This window comes from Struthio camelus, chromosome 7 (assembly GCF_040807025.1).
Source record: "Struthio camelus isolate bStrCam1 chromosome 7, bStrCam1.hap1, whole genome shotgun sequence".
NCBI lineage: Eukaryota > Metazoa > Chordata > Aves > Struthioniformes > Struthionidae > Struthio > Struthio camelus.
This window is the reverse complement of record NC_090948.1, coordinates 35,432,485-35,460,098: the sequence shown is the minus strand read 5'-3', so window position 1 is coordinate 35,460,098 and position 27,614 is coordinate 35,432,485. Positions and strand designations below refer to the sequence as shown.

General features: G+C 49.7%; 1 protein-coding gene across 1 annotated transcript in view; it reads right to left on the bottom strand.

Moving 5' to 3' along the window:
• PHYHIPL (phytanoyl-CoA 2-hydroxylase interacting protein like) overlaps positions 1-12,791 on the bottom strand; it is a 97,343-nt gene extending 84,552 nt beyond the window's left edge. The window contains exon 1 of the mRNA XM_068950737.1: positions 12,665-12,791. Coding sequence (XP_068806838.1) covers positions 12,665-12,677 — 13 coding nt within the window. The 5' untranslated portion in view covers positions 12,678-12,791. The remainder of the gene's footprint in view (positions 1-12,664) is intronic.
• Between the last annotated feature and the right edge of the window lie 14,823 nt (positions 12,792-27,614).

Here is a 27,614-nt window from a genome sequence, read left to right as displayed (position 1 = left end):
GTACACGGGCAGCTAGAGATCACCAGCTTAGCACAGAAGCCAGGTTAAATAAATGGTTCATGAATGTCACGTCACGCTCATGTTAATTCACTTTAGCTACATGGTTTCTCTGCTGTACCATTTAGTATCATCTTGCCTGTATGGTAAATAATTTACTGTCCTCTTTTCATAGAGGACTTCCAATAGTACAGCACACACGGAAAACCACCATGACTGACAAAAATCTAGCTTGTGAAACAGTTCTTGCTCTTCCTGAGTATGAATAAGTTATGTCCTGCTCGCAGGAACGCACTGTAACTACAGTATTTAGCTGCCATAGCATTCAGTATCAGATCGTCTGCACAGTAAATAATTCATCTGTTTATTTCCGTAGGGGATATCGTACGAGTGAACTTGAATGGCAGTTGATTACGCGCATAGTACGTATAGCCCTCGAAAGGATTTGGAAGAGCCATGTGACGTGGTTAGTGCTGCCGCCGCTGAACGGCGGAGGAGCTAAGGCACTCCGCTCGTCAGCTTTCGGGAGGGGAGCAGCCATACACAGAGCTGCACTGTGACGACCTCCCGGCTGCCTTCACCAACCTACCAGCTAGCGAGCTTTTCCTCAGAGTTGCGGATGAGCCTCTTAGCGAGGGACTCGGGGGTTGTCACTAAGGGTGAAGTTTGCTTATACTGCGTTCGAGTTTCTACGTCACCTTTAGGCTCCTCAAGGGAGCCTAGAAAAGCCATTCAGATGCCTCTATGGCACTGGAAATAATTTTTTTCTGGTATTAGTCGAATATCAGTTAGGCAAACTTTGCCCACTCTATAATTTCACGCGTAGCAATTTTTGGTGGTATTCCTGCCTCACCAGGGCTGCACGAGCTAGGACACTGACCTGCAGGGCAGCATCCCTCATCGCCACCGCGAACCAAGGGCGCGGGACAGCTCATTGATCTTTTATCAGGGACATCCTCAGGCCTTTCCGATTCTCGGGGTTCCCAGGTATGACTCCCCCCTCTGCCACTGTTTCCTCATGCCACAAGGAGGCCGTGAGCGTTAACTAGTATTTTTAAAGCACTCCGAACGAAAGATTATGGCTACAGCTTACAGATCTGCCTGCTACTTCTTTTCCATTTGATTGGCAATACGTTTTTGCGTCTCCTTTTTGCCGAGCGCCTGACTCCATGCCATTCTGGCTCACACTGAGAAGTCTCACTTTACTCCAAGAAATCTCCCTAAAAACAGCAGATTGGTCACATCCAAAGCTAGCTCACCCTAAGGATCGGGTCTCCACGGCACCCTGTCTGCCTTAAGCACTCCCAAGGGAAGCCCTTGCAGCTGTCCATGGGCTACTGGGTCTCTCAGAAAGTTTACGGGGATGAGAAGCTGCTGCTAAATGAGCAAATTAATCTAATTTCTAAACTTTACACATACCAGTATTGCTTATGGAACATCATATAAGAATGCGCAGTTAGATTAGTAAGGTTATTAATCCGCACCAGCTGAGGACTCGCCATCAGCCTAGTGCAACTCCTTTGAACTTCTGCAGGAACTCAAAGCGTTCAAGCATTTTGCGTAGCTTCCTAGCGTATTGGTACTGACTTGGGAACATCAGTTTGGACTGTGAATTCAGTGAGATCTACTTTCTTCTCACAGCAATTATACAATTTAATTGAACTCTATTAAGCTACAACTGTTTATGCCAGTGTAATTAGGAGAAGAGCCTAGCCTGATAAGATGCAAGGTGACTAGAAGACGCAGCGCTCAGAGTGCACTGTAAAATACGTTTGCATCGTGAAGCACAGGTAGCGTTGCTTTCTCAGTCTGCCGGCCTTACCAGGTCTAGACAAACAACCACGAAACAAATACAATTGTTCGGAGACGTCAGAGTTTCTCATTCACCTCCATACTCAGCAAAACTGGATTTTATACAGGAATGGAAATTAATGATCCTGCCAAGTTTATTTTATTGATGCTCTATGCTTTTACATAATACGTAGGTCCACGTAGAAAATTCTGGTGCCTTTTTGTGGAAAGTCGTCTCGGTTTACATTAATTCTATGAAGACGTGTGCCACTGCATGCACTTGGGAAGACGTTTTGTTGAATATATTATTAGTTTCAGAATCAGACTGTGAAAATTTTGCTTTACAGCAAGATGAATTACATTTAGAATAACTGTAAAGCTGTGCAGTTTGCAAACAGCATGGTTTCTCCTGTTACTTAATCTATAAATCACTTGTGGAACCTGGGCACAAGCCTGCCCAGAGGTGCTAATCAAAGCAGATACTGTGCAAAAATTATGCCAGAGTGCTCTAGGGAGAAAACTGTACTTCTAGAAGAAGCTTACATATGAGAATAGGAAGTAGAGCTGAGTGAAACTTTTTATTTCAGTTTTAATGCTTGCCTGGTCAGGTTATTAGAAATGTTTTGTTCTACCTGAAATGAAACATTAAGTTTTCATTTTTTGATCAAATCTTTCCTTGCATTTAAACGTTTCCCAAACGGAATTATAAAGATACATTTTATTTATATATTCTCAGCCCCTAACCCTACTTATATACATTTTCCAGAAAAAACTGCTCACCAAATTCAAACTAAATGTAGAAACAGTTTTGCTTATCCCCAAATGTCTTTTTATGATCCTACTTTCAAAGAAAATTTATTGTTTAGGGAAAAAACTTTGCTCTACTACAGACCCTTTAATATACTCGTGCAGACCGTCACGGTGAGCAGATCTTAGTCCCAGTACCAATTTGTCCTATCACAGGTAGGTGGGCAGAGATTGGCAGATATGAGCGGGCAGCAGGAATATTTTGTTAAGGCCTGAAGAGGAAAAAATGGAATCTCCATCACAAAAATCCTACAACCTGGTAAACACCGCAGAGATAAGGAAGAAGATCTATTACTGATTTGCCCTTTTGCTGCAGGGAACCGATCTCGGTGAGCTTGCCCATCGCACAGGGCAGCTCCCACAGTGCAGCCAGAAACCCCCAAAATCCAGCCTCGTGGTTTAGCCAGAACGCTCTCCTTGGTACCGTCCAGAGAGCAACTTTTTAGATCACTTTCAATCATACAATTTATGCTTGCAGTAAATCATTTCCTCATAGAGTCACCTCTGAAAGAAAAACTAAAGAATTTGTCCCTCAAGTTTCTCTTTTCCAAAACAATGTTAAAAAGAGATATATTGACATTGATGCCAAGGTTTAGCCCACTTTCCTCAACTTTTTGGTAGTCTTTTCCTCTGAACCTCAATTCTCGCTGCTTTACCCTCGCCCTGGAAAAATTATTGTAACAGCTCAAGGCTGAAAAGGAAGAAAACCTTTTAAAACGCTGCTTCACAAACTAGCTCCTGCCCCGAGGAAAGGGTCCATTGCGCCCTGCCGGTGGGGGCACCCTGGTGGACACCCACCGCCAGCCAGTCGGGGCCTTTTGGGTACTTTTGCTGTATTTCTTGTAGCCCCGAATTACAGAAAGCCTGCGGCACAGCCCCAGGGCCTTTCGGAGTGAGGGGTTGGATTAGGAGACTGAATTTGCAGGCAAATCAGGCTAATCTTTGGAGAAGCAATTATTCTGTGTTGCCAGACACACATTTTAAATTATTAGGGCTGACATCATTATGCAACGGCTTCTGGTTTTCTAGCAGGTCTATACTCTCGCATCGGGAAAGTCAAATTCATAGAGAAGACAGAAATAAAAGGTGCAGAGAAAGGCTCTGCGCGTTTCCCTCAAACACAGAAATTATTCAATACTACTAAAGACGTTATTCGATGCTACAGCATCACGGCTCAGAGCGCTCTGCGGCAGTCTGCTCTTTGGCAGCTTCTACTGACCTGAACGACAAGAGACTCTTCTCCTACCAGTTTGCAATTTTTTTCTTTTCTTTTTTTTTTTTTTTGCCAGATGGCTGCTTCTTTAATAAAAATAAAGTAAAAAGATCCGAGACGCTAACAGCGAAAATAAGAAATACCAGCACAGAACACATCAAGAATGAAAACATCAATTTTTTTGTTTGTCTTATAACTCTGCCTCAGGAGCACTAATAATAGGTGCTTCTTTTCTCTCCCAGAATGACTTTTTCTCTTCATCTCACGCGACCTGATGCAGGATAAAGCTAATCGTGATATCTAGATGGAGAATGAGTGAGAAAAGGAGCCTTTCTAAAAGCAGGAATTACGACCAGAGAACAGATGATTAAAATGCTCTATGTAGCAACGGTAGACAAGTGGCTGTCTCCCTGACAACAACAGTCATGCTCATATGAATAAAATCTTACGTCTACACAAAAGTCTGGAGGTTCAGGTCCCCAAAATCTCAAGAGCAGCTGAGCCTGGTATGTCATGCAATATTGTTATTTAGTTCTTAATTATCAGGCATGAAACAAGCTAATGATCGGTTTATCTTTCCTGTTTACAACGGAGGTTTCTCTTTCTGTTGGTATCTTGGACAAACATAACATTTCTGGAACTGCGGCTCTAAATACATCATTTTCCCCCAAAGCATGCTGTTAAAAGTGCAGCCTCATACATTTATTACTCAAAAATTTCTAAGCTGATCCATTACATTAAGGAATAACGCTATCTGGTTTTCTTTATTGCCACAAGGCATATTTATATTAATTAACTACCGTAGCTGTTCACATAATTTTGCCTCAGTTCTGAAAAAAACCTACAAAGTTAACGTTGCGTAACTCTGGAGAAACGAGGCCATTAGGCCCTTTGAAGGCTCTCCGGCCGGACAGGCCCTTCGTTTCTGCAAAAATAAATGGGTTCAGGCTTCTGAGCCAATTGCTTTTCTCACGCTTTAAATCAAACCGTGCGCGCCCGCGGCTTCCGTACGGCAACAGGAAGCGCATGCCGCTGAAGGGGAAGCAACAGAAACCGCGAGTTCCTGAGGCTACAAACACACCCACGTCAGTCAAAATGAAGTCCAGAGGCTCCTCGGGCTGCACGGCCTCAGTCTCTTACGTCCGCGCCGCTCGCGCCGATGACGGCCGGATTAGCCGGCATTTCGGGGCGAGCCCGGGGACGCCCCGCGGCCGTCCACGCTTACGCGGGAGGTAAGGAGAGCGCGTACGCCGGGCAGCCTCAGCCGGCCGCAAATTCCTGCCAAGTCCAGCGTCAAGCGGTAACTGAAACAGGGCCTCCTGCCTCCTCTGGGCTTACCTAACCACGGAGCAGAGAACCCGGCTCGCTTTACAGCTCAGTTCTTATGCCAATCAGGAACACAACCCATAAAGCAATTTTTCCCCCCACCAGTCTCCCCCGACATTGCACTTGCTGTGACAAGACACGAGCGAAACGCAAAGCTGAGGCTCCAACAGGACCCGCGGCATCTCGCGCCGAGGGGCCCTCTGCAGAAGCTGCCTTTCCAAAAAGTTCAAAGCCTCCAAGGACCAGCTATAAATGAGAAGGAAATTAATTGTACGGCATGGACTGCACGCAGCCGCCTACTCGTTCTGAGCGCCTCAACCCAGGGAAAGAGAATTCCCTATCACGCTAATCACCTTGCACAAATTACGCTGTATTTTCCTTTAATTATAAGGGGGAAAAAATCTGGAAAAATGCCGCTAAATTTTCAGATATAAGTTCAATAGCAAAAGAAATGTAATTAGCAGTGTGGTGCCTGGCAACCCGACAATAATCACTTGAGAGGTTTACTTTGAATACTTAGTTACAGAGTATCTTTCAGAATAAGCTACTTTAATTCCTAGGTGGTGACTAAAAGATAGCAAGCCAAATAATTTCCCTTCCATTGTTCGGGAAAGGCACACCAATTAAAAAAGAACTTGAAGCAACAGTCATAAGATCATACCCAAAGATTAGCTAAACCAGGTTCAGTTTTGAAAGATTGGTTAGAAACCACAGTAATATACATTAATTAAATGAAATGAAGTTAAAACTTACAGTAATGTAAAAGATGACAGAGAAAAGTAGCTACAGGAGGCTACAGGAGAAATGACTAAGCATATCCTGCTTTTAACTAGAAAACCAGTGAATTCTAAATAGCATTTATAAAACGATAGATCCTGGTTTGGAAAGACTTAAGCATAGCCTTAAGTCATAGGTTTGTTTACCTGGGTTTTCCACTGACTGTTACCTAACTACCTGTACGGAAAAGTTGCACCTTTTGGCAACTTTTGATGGCTTTTAAACCTCTGCATTAACTGGGCTTTACGCGAAGGCTTTGGCAATGCTTCAGCCCAATAGGCCATAGGTCTCTCTTTCCTGGTGAGCTGGAAACGGGGACCGTGATGCTTTGAACGCTGAACTCCTCCACCCTCGGGCTATCGCTTGAAGCGGCGGGTTCCCCGGGCCCCGACCGAGCAGCCTCACCGGCAAGCGGAGGGAGAGCGGCTCCTCTCACCCAGATGAGCAGCCAAGACAAAGTCAAAGCAAACGCTTCAGACGGGAATCTTTTGCTACAAAAGCATTTATGAAGCAATTCTGAAAGCTGAATTAATTCCTTATAACAGGCTGTTCACAGATGATTCACAATTAACAGGAGAAAATACCGAGTGGATTGTTTGCCACCAGGTGTTTGCCAGGTTGTGGGCACCGGCTTTACTGCCGTCGCCCGCCTGCGGCTCCGAGCGCTCTGTGCAAGCCCGTCGGGGCTGCAAAGTTGACCGCCTGGAGGGACGGAGGCTCTGTTGCCTAATTCCCGGTGAGGGCAAGGGCCTCACGTAGTTCAAGCCCACGGGAGTTCTCCCACTGATTTGGAGAGCGGCAGGGCATAGCCCTGCTGAAGACCTACGAACGTAAGTACATTGGTCCCTGGACCATAAAAGGTTCGTCAGGAAGGAACGGGAAGCCTTTCAAAGGCTCAAGAACGGTTGCCTTGACATATATATTTTTTTTTTTTTAAGGGAGGAGGGGAACAGTCTGCAAGTCAATACGCAATTTTCCTAAAAAAAGAAGAGCCATTAAGTTTTGTCCCATTCTGTCCCGTGTTCGGTAACCGAGCAAGGCTTCATCTTAAACTAATTATTTGCCCATCTTGTTTCTTTGTGAAGGTTAGAAATTGTCTTTTTATTTCCACTTGAGATGTATTTGGTTTTCATGGTAACGCAGTAAAGATTTTCTTCATGGCTAACGTTGCATGGGCTATTATTGTGTTGTGTACAATCACAGCTGTATTTTTTTAATGGAGCTATTTTCAGATCTACGCTTCTTAAATAGCACTGCATATTTTGTATCTTAAAATCCTGCTGCAGCTAGTGAGACCTGTCAAGCAAAGACCCCACGTACTTTGGTGCATTCAGCTGGAGTTTTGCTAAGAGACCGAGTATGTCATTTTTAAATTGTTTTTTAAATTTTGTTAGGGGGAGGGTCTGTTCAGTCCATTTGACTTACTATTGGATGCGGGTTTAAACATTCATAAAAGGACCATCTTTTTGTTCTCCTTGAGTGAAAGACCAAAAGCCATTTCAGGGAAGGGAAAAATCTCCGTTCGAGGTTTTGAAGACACCAGAAGGAAAAATTTGCATTGGAACTACGATATCTCTCTACATTTCTTTACATTTGTCATGAGCAGCATATTTAGATACTGTCCTTGTCTCTGTGCAACAACAAAGATGACAGTGAAAGATAAACTACTGACCACCCCTCGCATCACCACTGACTTTTCATTCCCAAACACTCTTGGTCAAAACTGCTCTTTTCAAATAAGGTTTTGGCAGGGTGACAAAGAATTGCTTTGTTTGCTCTCCGGCAGCAAAGAGCAGGCCTGTGTTAATTTATCTAGAAGAAACGTGCATTCAGCCCACATTGTGCTCTGATAACTTTGTTTACAGTTGCTTGCCCTGTCCGGCGTGCTGTAGATGTGGACTGTTACAGATGCGTCACGTGTTAGAAAGAACTATCTTTGCTAGCGGCATGAAGCAGCTATCGCTCTTTGTCTCTCTGCAATTTTCATTAGGTCTTATTCATGTGCCCATGAGAGCCAGAGAGTCAGAAGTCATCTGCCCGCTGGTTATTATGCTGTGGTACAAAGGGGGTTTTCAGCCTAGAATAGGAGGCTGAAAACAAGTCTGTTGACAAATTACTGCGAACCATCCCGCTCCTATTCAGAACCCCAGCAGCTGTCTGACGCTGAAGTTAACGTCCCCATCTGCACATGTCCACCATGGTTTTAAACCAGTAAGCAGAAGAACAAAAGCTCCACGCGTGGAGATCCCATATCAAGAAATTCAAGCAAGCCCTAAGCTATCTTGCAGAGCTTCTCCAACTACTGAAAAATTCTTTAGCAGCATTTAAAATAGAACTACATGTCGCCAGCAATTTCTCTCCCCAGGTAGTCACATTGGCATCACAAACTGGAACGTATCATTGAGCTCATATTTTCATATTAGCGACAGATGTTTCAGCATGTACAGATAGCCATTGCAGCTAATTGAAGTCAATGAGAAGACACTCCTAATCACCACATATCGCGTCCCATATTCTTTTTTCATGCCACAAAACTCAGAAGTACTGTAGCAATAAATGCAGAAGATTTTCCATGGTCTGGAATATAGGCATATATTCCACTCCTCCAGACATGTACTGGGGAGACCATGAAATGAAGAATTTTCAGTGAATATCTACAGCACCTATTACCATTTCTGTTAGAAACAAATTACATAACACCTACCAAATGGAAATGAAATCTCTCCAGTGTTACTGGAACAGCTCTCAAGGAGCGATCCATTAAAAATTACAGTCGAATTTCAAAGCCACAATTGCTTCTTACAGATATCTTTCCTATCTGACATGATTCAAAATATTTTATCACATGCAAATCCCTACACCAAGAAAGGCAAAATCAAATAACGCAGTGCAATGTCAGTGATAACTAGGCAGACAGCAATATGTAGAAAAGCATTAGGCATCATCTTAAGCTGAAGAGGAGGTAGCAGTGCAATGCTGATGAACAGGAGGCAGGTTGCATGGGCTGCATTAATAAGGAAGGCAATTATTCCTCTCTCTCCAACCCTGGCAAGGCCTCAGTTGGAATAATGAGAAAAGTCTGGGCCTGGCACTCATTTTTTCCTTTGGAGGTTGGGGAAGTCTTTGCGGAGGGCTTTAAGAGCAGGCTACATAAGCATTTCTCGGGGACGAGGTAGATGAACTTGACCTTGTCTCAGCGTTGGCCTGAACACTCTCCCGAAGGCCCTTGCAGTGCTACATGACACTACTTGCATATGTGAATATAATGTTTAGCACTACTGGTTAAAAACAAAACAGAAATACTTCTAAGAGAAGAAGCCAAAATTAAACCAGAAGGCAACGGCGGCACTAAGGGATTTGTGCACCGACGATTGTTATATTCATCCTTTTCCCAAAACATTTGTATTTTACAAGAGGCCCAGACATGCCCAAATATTCTTAGATTTTAACATCAAAAAACTATTCCTCGCTGCTGCCTCCATCTAACGACGCAGATAATTTTCCAGATCTTAATTGTGAGAGGATAGCCACAGCAGCCCCGAGAGCAAAGGCCTTTCGGAGGAGCAGGGCAAACAGCTGGTTCATCCTGCTGGTGTTTTATCTCCGCGCTAAGGGGCTCTGCTCTTCCCAGCTAACTGCAGAGAAACGGTTTTGACAGAAAAGGGTGCTCTCGCTACCCAGGGCAAGAAACATTTCCACAGCCGTTAACTTCCACGGAAATGGGCCGCGAAGCTCAGCGTCCCGGGCAGCGCACGTCCTCGCGCTGCTGCGGGGCTTCCTGAGCCCGGGAGAGCCGCCGGCCAGCCCGCAGCCCGCCCCACCAAACGCGCCGCTCTCGTCGCGCCGTAGCGACACAAAAAGAGGCTGAAATCGCCCCTGCTGGGCAGGCAACGGCACCGGCGAGACTGCAAACGATGCAGATGATTCATCGTTTTCCTTCGGCTTTTTTACGGACGCAGCTCCAGCTTTCAGCTAGGGCAACGCAGGCGCAAGCCAACCCCCTGAGGTTCTCGGGATGTGACCTCCCTGCAGGCACCCTTTCATTTCACCCTCCTTCAAACAACAAGTATAGAGCACACGGAGTCTAATTCCCTCTCACAGATCTATCATCCAGCTGCTCATAAATAAGCTCCCTTTTAAGGTGGCATTAAGTGGGCCCACGCGCAGTTAAAGCTGGAGCTGGAGCTGACGAGCGGTGGTGAGTAATCTGCTTTCCACATTTACCCCAAGGTGGGCTCTGGCCATCGGGTACCACACCAAAAGCAGCGTAAGGACTACACAGTTATTGCCACCTGCTAATAGGAAATAATCTTGGTGAGTAGTTTATTAATTACCTACAGACGGAGGGAGTAGCCTTAGAAATCTTCCAGCTTATCTAATTATGTCGCCTTTGGGAACTCTTCACCTGTCAGCTTTTCCCTGCTGTAATATTACCTTCAAACAGGAAACTGAAGATGGAGAGGATGGAGAAAAAGCCACCTGGACTGAGGCTGTGGTTTGCCCAAAGACACCTTCCTGGGACACAGCTGCTAGGTTGGCCCTCCCGCTCCAGGAGCGGCCCTTGGCTTGCGAGGGCCTCCTGGCCCGGTGATGCAGCTGCAACGAGCCGAGGGGAGACCGGAAGGAAACACCCGAGTGGGAGACCTGTTATCCCAGATTTATCAGAGGAGAGGTTTAACCTAAAAAAAAGCCCAACCACACAAACAAAAAAATCACCCCCAAATCAAACCAAACCAAACCTTCTGGATAAAGCAAAAGACAACCAGCTCGTAGAAGATACAAGCGTACAGGATGTAGCGATGGAGGAGGAGGGACTCCACAGATTGTGTTGCGTTTGCTGATCACCTTCTGAAACACTAACATCGCTTCAGTGGAGCTTCCCTGCAGCTCATCGCCATTCTGCCCATGCCACGAAGACGACTTCCCCTTCCCCACTCCCTTCTCTACCCCATGCAACCCCTATTTACAAGGGGAAAACCCCTGGTTCCCCATATTTCCTCTGCAAACAGATGCACCAGTGCTGGCTACGACCTGGCCCCAGCCACCAGGGAGCCGAGGAGCCCCCCTTCACTGAAATAAAAACCCCAAGGAACAGGAGAGCTCCTGAGGATACAGCTTGCAGGAGGGAGGAGAATCAGGGGAGAAGAGGGTGGCCTAGGGCACGGTTTATCTCAGCCTGAAGCCTGTGCTTAAAAAAAGCGGCACGAATTGTACCCTAGAAACGCTGCTGGCTTTCCTCCCGCAGGCTGCAAAGGGCGGCTGGGTGTAGGCGCAGCTCCGAGGCAGACGTGCTCGCTGCAGACATCTGGGGGTGGGATTTATCACCACCGAGTCCCTTCCCCGGGGAAGTCGAGCACGTTTTACAGACGTGCTGAACGCACAGTGCTCTCACGGGCTCTAGCTACAGAGCCAAAAACTGCCTCTCCGGAAAATCAAATCCAACTTTCACTACCTACCAGCAAAGACAAAAGCCAACGTGGCTTTTGAGATGTCGTTCCAAAGTCTATGGGAGATTTGCGTTAGGACGATGTACGCGTTACCAGACCCACCTAGCGCCAGCTGAGCAGAAGCAGACCAGAACGTACTAGAAATCGTTTCTGAAGTCTGCTGTGCTCGGCAGGAGACGTGCGAGTTCACAAAGCACCCCAAATCCAGCACCTGCTGTTCGAAAGCAGTCCATCAAGAGCACACGTTCCAGTTCCTCACGCTTTCCCCCCCCCGACCTGCAGCTGCTTTGACGCTGTTGCTAGAAGGTGTAACTCACAGTAATCCTGGGCAAAAAGCGACCAGAAAAAACCTCACAAATTGCTACTGCTGCCCTGCACCTTTCGAGGGTTTCACGGAGATGCCTAGACAGGGTGGCAAAGAGGGAGGCTCAGGCTGGCGCGCCCCGCGGCAGCTGTGAGGGGTTGCTCCTCGGAGCGCCCCCGCGACTGGGCGCAGCGAGGGCTTTCACGCTCGGCGCGCTGCGGCGGCTCCGGGGAGCTTCCTTCGCAGCGCTCCTAAACGAGCGACCACGATAACTTTGGGCTGCGCAGCTGCAGGGCGCGGGAGGAAAGCGATGACATAACGCTGAATTAACCCGCTCGTCCAACGGCCGCTGGATTGCGACGCGCGGGTTTGATGAGATCCGACTCTCGATAGCTGACGAGCACGGAAACGTTTCCCCTTCCCGCTCCGCACCCTGCTTCCCCCGGCCAGTCTCCCAGAAACGGTTTCAGGCAAGGCTTCCCGCGTCACGTGTGGCAGCGCCTGCTCTAAAATCCACCCGTGCCAGTGAAAGCAGAGGGCAGACGCTGCAGAGATGCTCCTTGACCCCAGCTCTTCAGAGCCACCTGGCCAGAGCTTGTTTTGTTTTCCTGCCAGTGACCAGCCCAGGTCACGCTCCAGCCTGTCCTCAGCGCCGTACGTGGGCTATCACAGCCCCCGATTCGTACACGCATGCGTTATGAGCGGACGGGGGCATCAAGAGCGTTACGGCGGCGGGGGCAGCCGCCTCGGACCTCGCCGCTTCCCAGCCCGCGCGTAGGGCTGCTCCTCGCCCGCCTTTGCGCAAACAGCCGCCCGCGCAAATAACCCACCTCCCCGAGGAAAGGGAGGAGAACGGCAGCCGCCGAACACCAGACAGGGCAGTTACGGCCTCGGGCACCTGCGTTTCAGGCTGACCAGCCTGCGATAACAAGCTAAATAGGGCAGGGGAAGAAACAGCTTTTTTTTTTTTTTTCCCCCCCCTCCTTTGCCTCCACAAAATACTTTGCAAAGTCATGGCCCAAATCGCAGACGCAGCAGCGCAGGGACGCTACAGCTCTCGCCTCAAGATGGATGCGCAGCGGTTGCACAGAGCGGAGACAGGGGCTTTCAATCACATCGCCGCGGCGCTGAGTCAGAGCCTGCGCCCGAGCGAGACGCGTGACGTTAGGCAGCACCGCAGGCCCGCGCAGGCACTCGTTGGGTGCCGGCGCGGACGGACGGACGGCGACCCCCCCGCCCCGACCCACCGCCGCGCGCTTTCTGCCGCCGTGGTGTATTAACTCTCGCTATTCTGGACAGATTTCTGCTTGAGCGCTGGAAATTCCCCTCGCTTTTCGAATGAGCCGGTTTTTCCCCTCGTTTTGGTCCTGCACGGACGTGCCAAGGCGGCTGCAGCTCAGCTTGAGCGCGGTGCCTCTCGCGCAGACCGAGGCAGCCCTGCCCCACCGCCTTGGAAAACCTTCGTATCGGACTGGTTATTCGGCGCATGCACTGCGAATGGATATTTTTCTAGTTATCAGCCTATATTTATCGAAATTCTTGTACAGTGCGAGCACGATCTGAGCTGTAAAAAGCGAGAGGACAGCTATTTGATTCTCATACTTTCACACAGTTATATACCGTATGCTTTGACTTTTCAAGTAGGGATACTGGGCAGAAAGCTTCATTGCTCACAAACATTATTTCCCTTCAGGTTCCTGACGGCCTGCGCGAGGAACCACCACTGGGAGAAACGTACGTTCAGAGGTCCCCCCCAGGGCTTTGAGGTGCTGGTCTTCCTCCGGTACGACAGCTGAGGACCCAGCGGGACCTGAGCTGGTTATCAGTCACAAAGCACTACGGAAGTACAAGCAACAGCAGCAGCCATCTGACGTCGGCGGCTACCTAGCTGGACGTGCCGTTTCTGTGCAGAGAAGCTGCTAGGTGAAGATAAAACAATTCCCGGTTTATGATTCAGACACCAAATTCCTAAGTGTAATAATTTCCTCTGTTGGCAGTATCACGATTCTCTTCCTAATGAACGGATGAGGAATTTGCAGCCAGATAAAGGTGCGCCACTGTGAGTTTCAGCTCCAGTTTGACCCCAAGCACAATTTAGGGAATGGTACTGGTCCTAAATTCCAGGGATGCCTCCCAACGGGGCTTGTAAAACCCTCCAGAGCCCCGTCGCCATACATCCACCTACCAAATCCTCCACTCTGCCTCAACCCATCCCTTTCACAGGACCCCGGGCAGCCCTCTCACCCCCTCTGCTGTTGCCTGCCAGGAGGACCCTCGGGTTTTTAGAAAGCCATGGTGGTGCCACCACGGTGTCATCACCGCGAACGGTTCAACGCCAGCTAGACACGGCACATCCGCCACGCTCGCTGGCGGGGAGCGCAGGGATTTGGCGTGAAGGGCTTTGAGCCCTCAGGTTAGGCTAGATCCAAGGGCAGGCACGCGCAAAAAACCCAGCCGGCTCCAAAGGGCGAGCGCAGACGCAGCTTTCCAATAATTTGTCACTTGGATAATCTGCTGTGGTAAGAAGGATTATTCACAGTCACTGGAGACATTTGGCGAAACCTCAAGGAACAACTGGGGACGCAGCGTATTTCACAGGTTACAGCAACAAAGGGTGAAGACAGAGCAGGTTGCCAAGGACAGTCCGTTCTGCATGATCAGCAGGGGCAACACGGATTAACCGGGGAGCACTGCAAAGCCTTTCCGAACTGCCATTAAAAACCCAGACCGCTTTCTTTAGGGGGGTCTCTACAACCAATAGCATTGATGCAGGGCAGCGGCCTGGGATGCCACTGTTTGGGCTGCAGCAATGGCAGGCGCAGAGCCTGGCTGGTGGAGGAGCTCTCCCAGGCGTAGGCGGCCACCAGCATTTCGGATGGTAACCCGCACCAGCAAGCGTCCTGCTGCCGCCTTTTCATCCGGAGGGTCTGGCCGCAGGAACGTACCAGTGGTAACGCTAGCGCCCCAAAAGCTCTGAGGGACGAACAAAACCCTTCCTCCTTAAAAATGTGAGTCTTTGCTATGAGCGCTTGCCCACTCCATGACTGTTCCTCAGCTCCACAAACCGCGTGCATACCTATGCCAGATCTGCTACAGAAAACAACCCAAACTACCCTGTCTAAAAAGTCCTGCCCCACCCAGACTTTCTACCCCATGTGCCAGAGAGAGAAAAATGCACTAAGGATTTCACTATTGCTATTGACTTGGTGAGAATTTCCTGAGATACCACAGCCTCATGTGGCAATGTAAAACCCTAAAATCATGCTGAAGCGACATACAGTAAAATTAACCAGATCAGCAGAAGTTACGCACAAACTTTCCTCCATCAGCTGAACAGAGCTAAACAAATCCTCAAAGCCTAGAGCTGAAGGTCATTTAGATCTAGACTTTCAAATTCACAACTTCCTCATTTTCATAAACCTAACTCTAATTCAGAGTTAGTTCAGCTGGCTGCTGTGTTTCTGGTGGTGTATTTTTAGGATACCAGACTTTCAGCCCATGTTCACAAGACATCTTTATAATCTTAGCTGCACCTTAACACTGCACATTGCCTAGACCTTAGGCTGGCAGCAGAAACAACCTGCACCGTAACCTTAGTCCCCCTCTGGTTTCCAAACACAGTTCAGCTCTCCTGGAGACTTTAGACATTCCTGGCTCTTTCTTGCAGAGGTTTACTTTGGTTCTGGGCAGATCGCTTTAAAAAATATATATACACAAATAGAGGTAAACACACTCAGTGGAGGTGTGCCTGTGGCTCCATCAAAACCATGTGCCCACTGGTCTGTGAAGGGTGAAATTAATTCTGCCTGAACAGGCTCTTATTTGTATGTTTTTTGGAGACAAAGCCTCTCGGATAGATGGGAAATGTGTTATTAGCGCTGTGCTATTCCCCTGCCATCACACCCATATCCCATCAAGCAACTTTCCTCTTTCCCTCCCCAGCTCCCCGCCGGGCAGCACCGCAGCAGCTGTACCAACCTCGGCAGCCAACCTCACGAAACTGGGGGTTCTCCGCATGGAAGAAAGTAGAAAAAGCCTTTAAATCTATTGCAACAACATGTCCACGGTATGGAAAGTATAAACCCAATCGCAGTGACGGAAATACAAGAAAGGGGGAATTAGCGCTTAATTCAGTCAGCTCTCACTTTCGGTGTGCAGTTATTAGCCACAAGCTATATTGCTGCTGGTGCGGGGGGGGGGGGTTGGTTTGGTTTTTAAATGTAGCATATTTACACTTCCTAGCAGCAGCTAGGATTTCTGCGAGGTACTGTATTCCCACCCAAATTATAATAGTTGACTTAACACCACACACGGGCTTATCTCAAATCTGCATCTCTTCAGAGCGCAGATGCAGAAGGGGCATGTTTTATCCCAGCGCGTCTCAGTAAATCTTTTTGATTAAGAGAGCCATTTCCAAGAAAAATTCAAGTTTCAGTATTAACTGCAGTCTAATAAAAAAGCTCAGAAACGCCAATCTTGGGAAAGGAGGAGATGAGAGACGGAGAGTGCTGTTGAACACGCTTCGTTTACAGGAAACAAAGGTGCCCTTGCTTTGTTTTTACAGCGTTCCCTAGGGGTTAGCGCTGTCTTCGTCTTGAGTCGTTCAGCCTCTTCCCTCACCAGGGCTTTCTTCCCTCCAGCACGTCTTTGCATCTACTCCAACCTGCCGCCTGCAAAGCCTGGACTGAGACGCCGGCAACTTCCAGCCTCCAGGCGCAGAAACGCAACCAGCCGTCGCGCGCTGAACCTCGAAGCAGGGAAGGCTTCTTCGTCCTGGAGGTGTTGGGTTTTGCCTTCAACGCGGCTCACGCGCTAAGGACAGGGGAAGGGGACGACCAGCAGGCAGGAAGGAGCGGCGTCGCTCGGCCCTGCTGAGACGCGTCGGGCTGCGTCCTGGGGCCGCTGAAGCCAGGGAGGAGGCGGCGGTGGCGCGACGCAGAGCCCCGCGGGGCCCCGACCGTGCCCTGGGCGCAGGCGGGGAGGCGGCACAGCCACCAGCGCAGCCGGTCCTAGGGCTTACGCCGTGTGCGGCGGGGAGCCCGCCAAGGAGGACACCCGCGCGGGCAAAAGCTATCGGATGCGAACAGACAAACGAGCCTTCCCCCCCCCGCCAGGCCTGCTGCACGCTTGCCCAAGAGAGGCAGCTTGAAAGGGAGACGCGTCGCTCGTGCCACGCGTGACCTGCTGGTAGAACAAAGCAAAACGCGCAGCGCCAGCGCTGACGGGAGGAACACGCAAAACCACAAAGCGGGAAGCGCTGGCCCTACTGAAGTCAACGCCGCAACTTTCACTGATTTCAGCGAGGAAGAGCGGTGGGGCTTTTTCCCTTATCGCAGCCTCGCAGGCGCGCGCGGGTCAGGACTTTAAGGATGTGTTATGTAAAAAAACCACATTCGATTTCCATTTTTAAAACAGCCTGCCAAACGGATCATTCCCGGCTTCTCTCGAGCACCTCAGGTCAGCGGCCACCGAGGACGGCGGAGCGACGACCGAGGCCTCCCCCCGGCCGCAGTTAAACGCGACGGGGGGACCTCAGCGGGCGATGCGCGCCCGTGCGTTTTTCATACCCTCCGCAGAAGGCGGATAGCACGCCAGAAACCATGAGGTTAACAGGCCTTTGGTGTGGTTAACGCTTTGCACGAGGGGCTACGCAGCCTTCGTCTCTGCCGCGTGCCGGCACGGCGTCCGCTGGGCGCGGAGGCTGCGGCACCAACCAAGAGCCAACGTTTCCCCTTCAGAGGGCGGTCGTGCCCGCTCCTCGATGCAAGGCAGACCAGCTCCCAGCAGCTTGCGTTTCCTTGGAGGAGCTCACGCCGGGTTAATAACGTCGTTACCGGAGCTGAGAAACGTCACCGTTGGCTAGCAAAAGCGAGAAACTTCACACGCCGAACGTGGGGTTTGACTTTCATGCTTGGCCATCTGGATCCTCCAAAACTGCCCGAGCCCAAGCCGAGTCGGGGACGCCAGCCTGCCCCAGCCCTCGCGCCTCCCTCGGCGGAAGGAGGTTTCTCCGCTCCGCTGTTTTTCCCCGGCGTGCCTCGCCGACGGACGTCTCTCGCGTGCTGGGAGGCCGCGGACCCAGCCGCTTTCACGCGGGGACTCCCAGGCTTTTTGCGATGCACCGCAGCACCCAGCTGCTTTCCGGCTGTCCTGGCAGAGCGGGAGCTGACTCCCGGCTTTTTGCCGAGCGCTCCTCAATAACGTTACCCAGAGGACTTGGTACAAATTGAGTAGCGCCGGTACTTAGATGACGGCTTGCACTTGGCAGGGAAAAATTAACGCACATCCTTCGCTGTGTAGAGAAACCACTCGAGCTTTGCATCCCCGCTACAAGAATGGACCGGAGCAAGTTTTCAGTTTGCTACCTGCCTTGCATTTAACCCCCGAGAAACTTTCCGGGTTTAATAGCAGGGTCAGGGAGCAGCACAGCATGACTGAGCAACGACCCAGGCTGGCCTCCCTGCGCTAACCGGGGTGCGAGGGAGGAGAGAGGGTAAGTCACAAAAAGCAAGGAAGGCCCAGGACACGGAAAGGCCTGCCAGAAAATCCCGGGAGCAGCCCGCCTCTAGGTGCTGAGGTTGCCTGCGATGCCCGGCACAAGGGCAGAGAGAGAATTTGGAAGCACAGAGTTTACGGGTGTTATCCGGAGCGGGGTGGAAACGCCACTTCCCCACATCAACCCCTTCCTTGCGCTTGGCAGGCGGAGAGCCAGGAGGAGGGGGCCGATTTTGGAAGATGAGAAAGTCTGGCTGCTTCGCCAGGCTGTGCCACGCAATACCACTTACATGTCAGCTAGATTATACAGCGTCCCTGTTCAGCTCGCAGCTGTGCGCGTTACTGAAAGCCAAGCCAGAAGGAAGATTAAAAAAAAAAAAAAAAGAAGAAGAAAAAAGAGCAAGAGAGAAAACAACACATTTTAGTTTTGGCTTATGACACTTGGGACATTTTGTATCAGAACAAGCAGGCATTTGTCTGGCGGTAGGTCTGCAAAGGCACACCAGCAGAGATGCATTTATTATTTATCTAAGCTCTTGGTCTGGAGAAAGCAAAAGGCTTACATAAAACCCCAGTTGGGATTTCTAGATCCTCATTTAGAGGTTTGCTGTACCAGCTTCACATGGAGACAGCCCACTCAATTAGGGACAGGTAGCAAAAAGGGTGCCTTCATCCGAGAGCGGGTACCATTAACTGCACGACGCTGAGCTGCTCTTGCGTAGCTGAACTGTACTTCTCCCAAATGGAAGGAAAAGAAAAAATCCTACTTGCTGCTGAAAGGAAACTAAAATTTACTGCAGCTATTACCTCTCTCAGTACAGAGCTCTCCGACCCTGATCAGCTTGGCAGCTGCTGTGCTTTCTGCTTTTACAGGGAGGGGAGGAAGAGGGGTGCTGAGGCCCACCGGCGCGGCGGGCTCAGCAGCTGATCCCACGGTTTGGCAGCAAGGCAGCCCCTTCTGACCGCGACCGCCAGTCCCCAGATCGCTGCGGGGAACAAACAGCCCGTTCCCTACCGGCTGCTGGGCACCGAGGGGACGCAGCGGTCTCCCTGCTCCCTCCAGGCTTCGTGCTCCAGGGAAGCAGAGCCTCTGGGTGCCGACACCGCTGCTGTCCCTTTGGCTGGTTTCACTTCATATGATGAAACTTGGTTTCCCCCAGCAGTGGCTAGGAAAAGAGGAGAATGGACACAAGGCCCAAGTGTCCAAAATCAATCATGAGAGGAAACCATTCCAGCCTGACTATTTGCATTTGGACTTTGCGCCCTTATTTTTGGGGAGAACCAGTCTGTAGGCCTGCTTGGTATCAGACCCATAACATCACGTAGCGATGGACCCAGCAGATTCTCATAGACTCCTAAATTTTGGCCTTTCGTTAGCAGCTAACCAGACAACAGCAAAGGTTGGAGGGATGATGACGTACGTCGTTTGCCCTATTCACGCTAAGGTTTTATGATGAATGGCGTCTCAAAGCTTAGGAATGGTCATATGCAGCATCAAAATATTTGGGGCTTAGCTTTGTAAATGTTAATTCTCAGGAATTCAACCATATTTTAGTAATTAACAGGCTCTTGCTAATAACATTGGGTATGAAAGAGTAGACGGCCAATTGAAGTTCACATTGCATATCAAAGGTCAGAGAAGCAAATCATTTTTAATTGAATATGCAAATTGTACAGTCTAGATGTCAAGGAGGTTGAACACAAAGATGCAAGTTCAGTAAGTCATTCCAGAAATCAAATGAGATACGTCTGCCCTTTAATTAATTAATTGTAGTTAGGGGCTCTCAGAAGCAATAGTAGGACCATTCCCAACTGTACTGGGAACCCTAACCAAAGGGAGATGGCAAGAAATGATACATTTACGCTTGTAGACTGAAGATAACTTGGGCTTTGAAGGAACATTGCCCTTAACTACAAATCAAGCCACTTTCAGCTTTCAGAAAGCTTGAGGCACCATGCTTCTGGATTCCAGCTATTTAATTTGAGGTTTTACAATCTTCATGGTTTCCTCCATTATCTCTCACCACGCGTGTGTAAAAACCCCACAAAACCAAAATCTGACAGACTGTACAGGAGAATAGTCAAACGGATGGTACAGTGACCGTATTCAACATGCTGTGAAACATAATGAACTAAACAAATAAGAAAAATATACCACCTGTTTTCCTAATTTGTTTCATCTACTTTGGCTGTTACCTAGAACAGCATCAAGTAAGTGTTTGCTAGCAAAAGTGAGAGTTTGCAGCAGATGGTCCTCCATTGAAAACGAGACCTCAAGCGGAGAGCTCCAGGAAGCCCTGGAGGGACTGAGGAAACTGTCAGCCCCCTATTTACGCCTCCCTCCAGAAATTAGCCTATAAAACCTAAAAGAGAGGGATAAGCGGTTCAGCACAGCGCGCGCGGAGCTGTCCTGCCAATGCACCATCCTTTACGCAACGTGCATGGGCTGCAGCTCTTTGCTTTACCCATGGCTGCAAAAGCAGGGCGAGAGGTGGCAGCAGCAAACCGCTGGGGTCGCTTCTGCACTGGCTCAAGGGCGGCCATAAACACATCAGAATTAATGGCATTGACCACAAGCATAAAATAACAGGGAAGGCTGGACTGGATGATTATGTTTTGTTTCCCAGGTTTCTTTATGCCTCTCATGTGGATTTTGTAAACCTAATTTTGATACAGCACCCTTGAACATCAGTTCCGCTAGACATGGTGAGGAGCTGACAGGCATCATCCAATTCTGCATGCGAGGGCTCTTGATGATGTAGGACACATCAGAGCCCCTTCCTCGGCTGGCGAGCCCAGCGCCGCCGCCGGCATGCTCCCCTCGCGCAGCAGCCATGTCTCCAGTATGCTGGTGCTGCACAAGGAAAGCCAGAAGCTACCGTAAGAGACCAGAGCTGGGGCGTTATTGGCGTTCATCTTTGTTTCAGCCAACAGCGGGCTGCTCGTTGTGAGGGACTGAGCGGTATGGTCTGCAATGCTATGCCAGGAGATGAAGACTTGGTACGTTTTTGTAGGCTTTCCAACCATGAATTCAGGGCAGACGCCCTGGAGAAGGCTTGTCCCCTTCCTCTAGGCATTGCGGTATTCTGGGTATATGTATTTTATCCCATTTAAAGCCAACTCACAGCCTGGGATGGGGAGGGAGAGGCTCTATTCCTGTTTGCAGATTTTCCTCTCTCAGTTTCTCCATGTTTAAGATAGAGATAATCCTACCTACGTCCTCTGTCAATCATTTTAAGATATATGGATAAAAATGCAAAGGAAGATGACTTCACGAAATAGAAGAATATCTATTGCATGTCACAGAACAAGATTTCCCATTACTCGGGCACCCTGGCCCCTTGGCGACAGCACACCGGATTGCTGTCTCCGTACCGGGACGGTTCTCAGTTCCCGAGGAGGTTTGGCCTAAGCTTCCCTTGATGGAAGCATTTCTGTAAATCCAGCAGGGAAACCCTCCACACGCCATAACATGCTCGGGGATGGAGGCTATTTTACAGAGACTTCTCCCAGCCAAAGGCATGAAAATAAAGGATCTGATATGGTTTAGTCAATTAATAAAGTGCAGAGTCCTAGTGGCAAGCCTGGTTAAACACAAGATGTCTTCCTTAATAGTAAGCAGAGATCAAACGGGGATGGCTGTAACTGTTGCCTGCAGGCACCTTCTTTCCTTAACGCCTTTGACTGCCAGACTCCATCCTCAAGACCTTATTTCTCTTATAAAACATACGCAGCAATAAACCATCCAACTGCTGCAGAAACGTTTGGCACTCCGGTCGCTCGGTGGGGAGACGTGAAAGGACATAAACGCTCATCCATCCTTTTGGCTGGGCTGTCTGGAGTAGGGCCGAGCGCCAAAACGATGCAGGTGCGCTTAAACACGCTCCCGCAGCCCTCTCCTGAGCTGACATCGCGTTTGGGCGACAGAGGTCTTGCCCGAGCGCTCGGTGGCCGCGACGGAGGGAGGACAGACGGATGGACAGACGCGCCTCCGCGGCGCAGCCAGCCCAAGGCTCGGGCTCTGCGCAGACTGCGGCCAGGAAACGGGCGCAGCAGTCACCTGTGCGGGCTCCTCCTACCAGCGTGAAGGTTGCTCCTAGCGCTACGGTCCGCTTCCCTTCCAGCCCAGCGTAGACGTGCGTTTTTATCACCGCGACCACCGTTGCGCTGCTTTAAATGGCCCTCCCTAAACGGTACAGCAGTACCTTAGCAGAAGCAAAGCTGCTTTCCAAAGCTATATTACCCACAGAAAGTCTGGAAAACTTTACACCCCTTAATGGAAGGCCCATCTGGTCTCTACGCAGCACTGCATACAGAGGGTTGTTACTAAATTCCTGTTACATCAAGTCAGAAAACACTGCATTGGACCACAACCGCAGTCACACGCTGCCGCAAGGAAAATCATCCCTGCGGCTTTTTTCCCCCCCCTTCCTCTTTTTCCTGTGGACCTGCCTCTTCAGGTGGCATTATCAAGTCGCCCATCGGCTCGTGGGCTTACAGCTCTGGCCTTTCCAAAGCCAGCTGTAACCATGCCTACTGCTCTCCTGCGCTAACAGGGGCTCGCTATCACCCAAAGCGCTTGCTTTAAATTACTCTAGCGGCTGAAAATTGATACTCACCATGGTTTGAGCCAAGATCTTCAATCCCCAACTCTGACATACCCGCCTGCCCACCAGAGCCCCTCAAGCAGCCCTGCGAATCGCCCTGCCCCGTTGCTGCCGGTCTGCTATCTGCAGGCCGGCCGGCCCCAGATTTCCCACACGGCTGTCAGCTCAGCGCGGACATAAACACGTCCTTCACGAGAAAGCGCGTGGCTTAGCAGCAGCGAAACACCGAAAGCGCGCGAAGGCCCTGAGCATGCGCACATGCTGCCCGGCCGGTCCAGCCTTTAAACCCGGCGCTTTGCTGGCCGCGAGAGGTCCCGCTGGGCAGGTAGGTTAAACATTTACAGCCTGCGCCGTGCTGAGCCGCGGGGCGCGTGCCTGCGGCCGGCAGCCGCCCCCACCCTGGAGAAACCTTTCGGAGCCAAGGTGCTCCTAAAGGACAGTTTTGCAGCCAACCTCCCCGCGAGCGCATCGGCCGCCGGAGTCACGCTTGGCGGAGCGAGCCGAGCCGTGGCCGAGCACCTCTCGCCGATAACGCCCTCAATATGCTTGGTTACTAGCGAAGCCTCCAGCCCTTCGGCCAGGCTCCGTTTCGCAACCTGAAAACACAAATACAATTTCCCCATCTAGCGGTCCAGCAGGGTAAAAATGGGATTTGGGCTCCTGTGGCTGACGAGGATGGCGTCTCCTGCCGAAGCCCCCGCGCTGGCGCGTCTGCGGCGGGGAACCGGCAGCAGACTGGAGAAAAACCCTGGGGCAGCTGTCAGGCCTGCTCAAAGACGTCAAAAAAAACCAAACCAAAACAAAGCAAACAAGCAAAGTCGCTTCCTCGGAAGAAAAGCATGCATACATTCCTGAGGCTGATCTGCAATCAAGTCCAGGGTTTTCTGAAACAATAAAGAAATCCCTCCTCTGAAAACATCAGAGTTACACTGAAAGCTCTGGGAGGCCATTAGCTGTGACCACCAAGAGACGGCTTTCCTCAAGCTAAAGCTTCCTGCTAAAATCCTTGTTCGCTGAACACCAGTCTGAGAGCCAACGTTGCTGAAGCAACACGATCGCAGAAATAATAAACCAACCCCGTTGGGCTGGGCGACGTCCAGCTGCCCCTCGCCACGGCCTTCACTGCCGCGATAGAGGCCGGGAACCGCCTGATGCTAGAGAAGAGGTGGAAATCCTGCCTTCGCCGCGCGGCCTGAGCCCGGGCTCCTCTTTGCCTTCAGCCCTTTTCCTTGCCCCGATCCCGGGTCCTCACAAGCCCAAAATTCAACGCCGTGTGCAGGGACACGCCACCTCTCTCTAGTGAGAGCCCCCAAGCACAGCCCCCTCCTTGTCCTTTCCACTTCGGGTAACGACTCAGACGTGTTTGGAAACGGATACGCTGTGATGCTCATGGTTAAGATGCTTACGGCCAAGAGAATTTAGTAACGCGAGTATTAACACCACCGCTCCATTGAAGGAGGACTTAACCGAGCAGCCCCGTGATCCCGTTAGTAGGTGGGATTTCCAACTTTTCCAGTTCTCCTCTGGGAAGAGTAGGCAGGGAAGTATTTTTGCTTGACCCATTGTAATTCAGGAACTTCCTCCTCCTCGTGATTTTACATCAGCAGCAGAGAAACGGTTTCTTACTTCCCATTCGTTTTCGGGATGTTCCACAGAGAGCACCCAGGGTGCGAAAGATGAGATGCACCCACTTTCGTCACACAAAAACGTCCGCTCCTGTTCAAGGCGCTGCAGCTCACCTGTTCCACGCGGTTCGAACATAGCGCTTGGTCTGTTCACAGAGAGCTCGCCGCTTTATAGAGACTGAGCTACTTCCGTAAGTATCCAATTTGATTTTAAGAGAGAAAGTCCAGTTGACCTCACAAGAGGAAAGAAGAAAGAAGTTGGCAAGCAGAATCCTATCTATCCAGAGCTTTTATTTGGGGCTTTTCTGGGCTGTTCACATTAATATAACAGACCAGTGTTTCTTCCTAACAGCCATTGGTTCAAACTGGACAAAACTGGGAAATAGTTTGATACCTCAACTTAAGCTATGCAAAATATTTTGCTAACAGCTTCAACATTGGAAAATGCCCTTGGGGTGTCCTGGGCTGCTGGGCCAGGGGAGAGGAGCTGCTCCTGGCCTGCGCCTTCAGTTGGCTTTGAACTCGGAGACAGTGAAACGCGCCCGAGACACCAGAGGTAGGGAGAGACAAGGATAAAAGGGAAGAAAGAAAAAAAAAAAATCACCCTGGCCGACACGCACTCCCCTGAGCTGAGCCTTATCCCTGCGATCAGCTGTGCTCGCTCCTCCCGGGGAGGACTTGGAGAGCGAGGAAGGGAGCACTGCCAGATATCTGAGGGGAAAAGCACAGCTAAAGCTACATCCATTTTGTTGTAGCTGCTTAGAAAAAAAAAGAAAAAGAAAAAGGGACAAAACAGGCCTTTTCAGGTTTTATTATTATTACTGGAGGCAGCAGTGGTTGGGGACTCGGGGAGTGCAAGGATGTGGTGAGCTTCAAGCACAGGAAGCTAATGATGTTTTTAAAAAACAAAAAAAAGCACAAATCTAATTGTATAAACATTATATAAGAGAAACAAAATAGAAGGAGTCCATTCACATCCAAGGGAAACAGCACAGCAGGCCTCAGCCACGGAAAGCTCTGGCCCAGCTGAACGAGCCCCTGCTAAGCAGAGAGCCTCCAGCCCTCGCCCACCTGGTCTGGAAAGCACCTAGAGAAAAGGGATTTTCTGTTACACCCAGCTGTAGGGACTGCCACACATCATCTCTGTAACGTTCAGCATCCTTGATACCGTGTCTTCCGTCTTAACCAAAGGAGATGGACAAATCACAGCGATGCCACCTGGGTGGCCGGACGTGCAGCCTGGATGCCTGACCCAGTGACACCGGCTGGTTTCCAGGTTTTAGACACGAGGCAGCACCGAGTTTCCTCCAAGATTTCCCTGCTTTAATGCTAACCATCAGATGAAGAGTTGTGTGATGTTTTTCTGGGAAGTGCTGTCCACAGAGCCTAGCCTCATACCTTGACACCGTTGGGATAGCATTGCTCTGCCCTGCAAGGAGCAGTCTGTCTGCTTTCCCCCAAATACAAGAATAACTCTTTCTAAAACATGCCATTGAATTCCGAAGACCCAAACCACTCTCCCCACAGAACATAAACAACTCGGAGAGCTGCCCTGAAAGCTTTCCCATACCGCGGTTGTCGCCTTCTCCCCTCCCTTTAGGAAGGGCTCCGGGAAACCGTGACAGCAATTCATTTTTCCTGACCCTCTCCGTTTTTCACTTCTTCATGCAGAAGGTCAAAAACAATACGACCTCATGTCAAACATAGTGGTGATGTTTGTGGAGAGGACGCATGTCCTTAACGGAGCAAAGTGGGAACTGATGCTCATTTCCCACAGGCAATGTCACAGGCATCACGATCAAAGCTTGGAGAGACTTACAAACCCTGATACTAACACCCATAAGCAAACCGGGGCTGGGTGGGGGTGAACCTATACTGCAAAAACAGCTGTGCTGAATAAACCTTGCCAAAACTGCTGCAGACTGATAGCACGCCAGTCCTACCACCAGCATCCCCCATCCCGAAATCCGGCACCTGCCCCTCTCGATTCCCATCATTTCTTTTCAGTTTGTCTTCTGAGCAGTGTAGTGCTCCAACAACGCTCCTTACGGGGTGCAAAGATAAGTTTCTCTCAAGTACTGAAACGTCAAGAAGAGAGACACAAGAAAGCCTGGGCTGGAGCCTTTCGCAACAGGGAGGAGATTGTTTCAGCAGTAATTTACTGTGGTAGGTTTTGCAGCGTGATTGCAACATATCATTACACCAGTTTTATCCTTCTCCATTTGGCAGACACTGACTCCTTCCCCCTGTTTCTTACAGAGCACAGGCCAACGTGGCTGCATTTCAAATGGTTTCAAACTCTGCCAATGGCAATAAAAAATAACTGAAAAGTTCTCACAATTGCATTAGCTTACCCAAAACTAATACATAAATATACACACACACGTGTACGTGTGTGTGTGCGTGTGTAAAAAATACACACTACTCGGCCAACTTGCAAGGGTGGTGCCAGAAAAGTGGGAAGGCTGGTCTCCTCTCTGAGTAGGTAAAGCAAACAAAAGATCGGTTCAGTTGGAGTTTGAAATGGGAGGGGCCGTGCAGGTTTCCCAGCAGATAAACTATTACTTACTTGATAGCCTAATGCCATAAACGCATTAGGTACTTTCCAGACACAAAGATAGACACGGTGCCTGCTTTGCAGAACACGTGTGCACATGGAGTTAAAGATCACAGACCATGGGGACACCAGGGGAATCAAGGTTATACACAGACTGACAAGACTGGCAATCAAGAAATAAAATATTTTCCTGTATTGCTTTCTCCCCCTCTCCCAGGCTCTTCCCACTTTCCTTTTGGATGCTGTTATTCCTGTGGATCCTGTGCCGTAGAAAGCACAGAAGGGTTCATCACAACTTTATCTTCAAGAGATCCAAATGAGCCTTTTGGCAGCTAAGCCCTTTTTTACTTACACCTATAGAAAAAAGAAATTGCTTCTACCAAATCAACAAAGTTTGGCTGGCACTAAGCAGGTGAGAGAGGGAAACGCTCTTGGTCTTTATGTAGTTCCCCTGCCCAAATGCAGTGGGATTGAAAAACGTCGCGCAAGAGCCTGAAACCATGAATGGGGAAGGGTAGCCACCAAGGGAGACAAGTCTATCACCACACAACAAGGGTGGGAATTGTTATCCACATGCTCATCTTGTATTTCTTTTAAGAGATTTGTTCTGCCTTGTTTTAAGCTTTGGAAGGACGTAGCAGGATCCCTCCTTTGGTGCTACGTGCTCC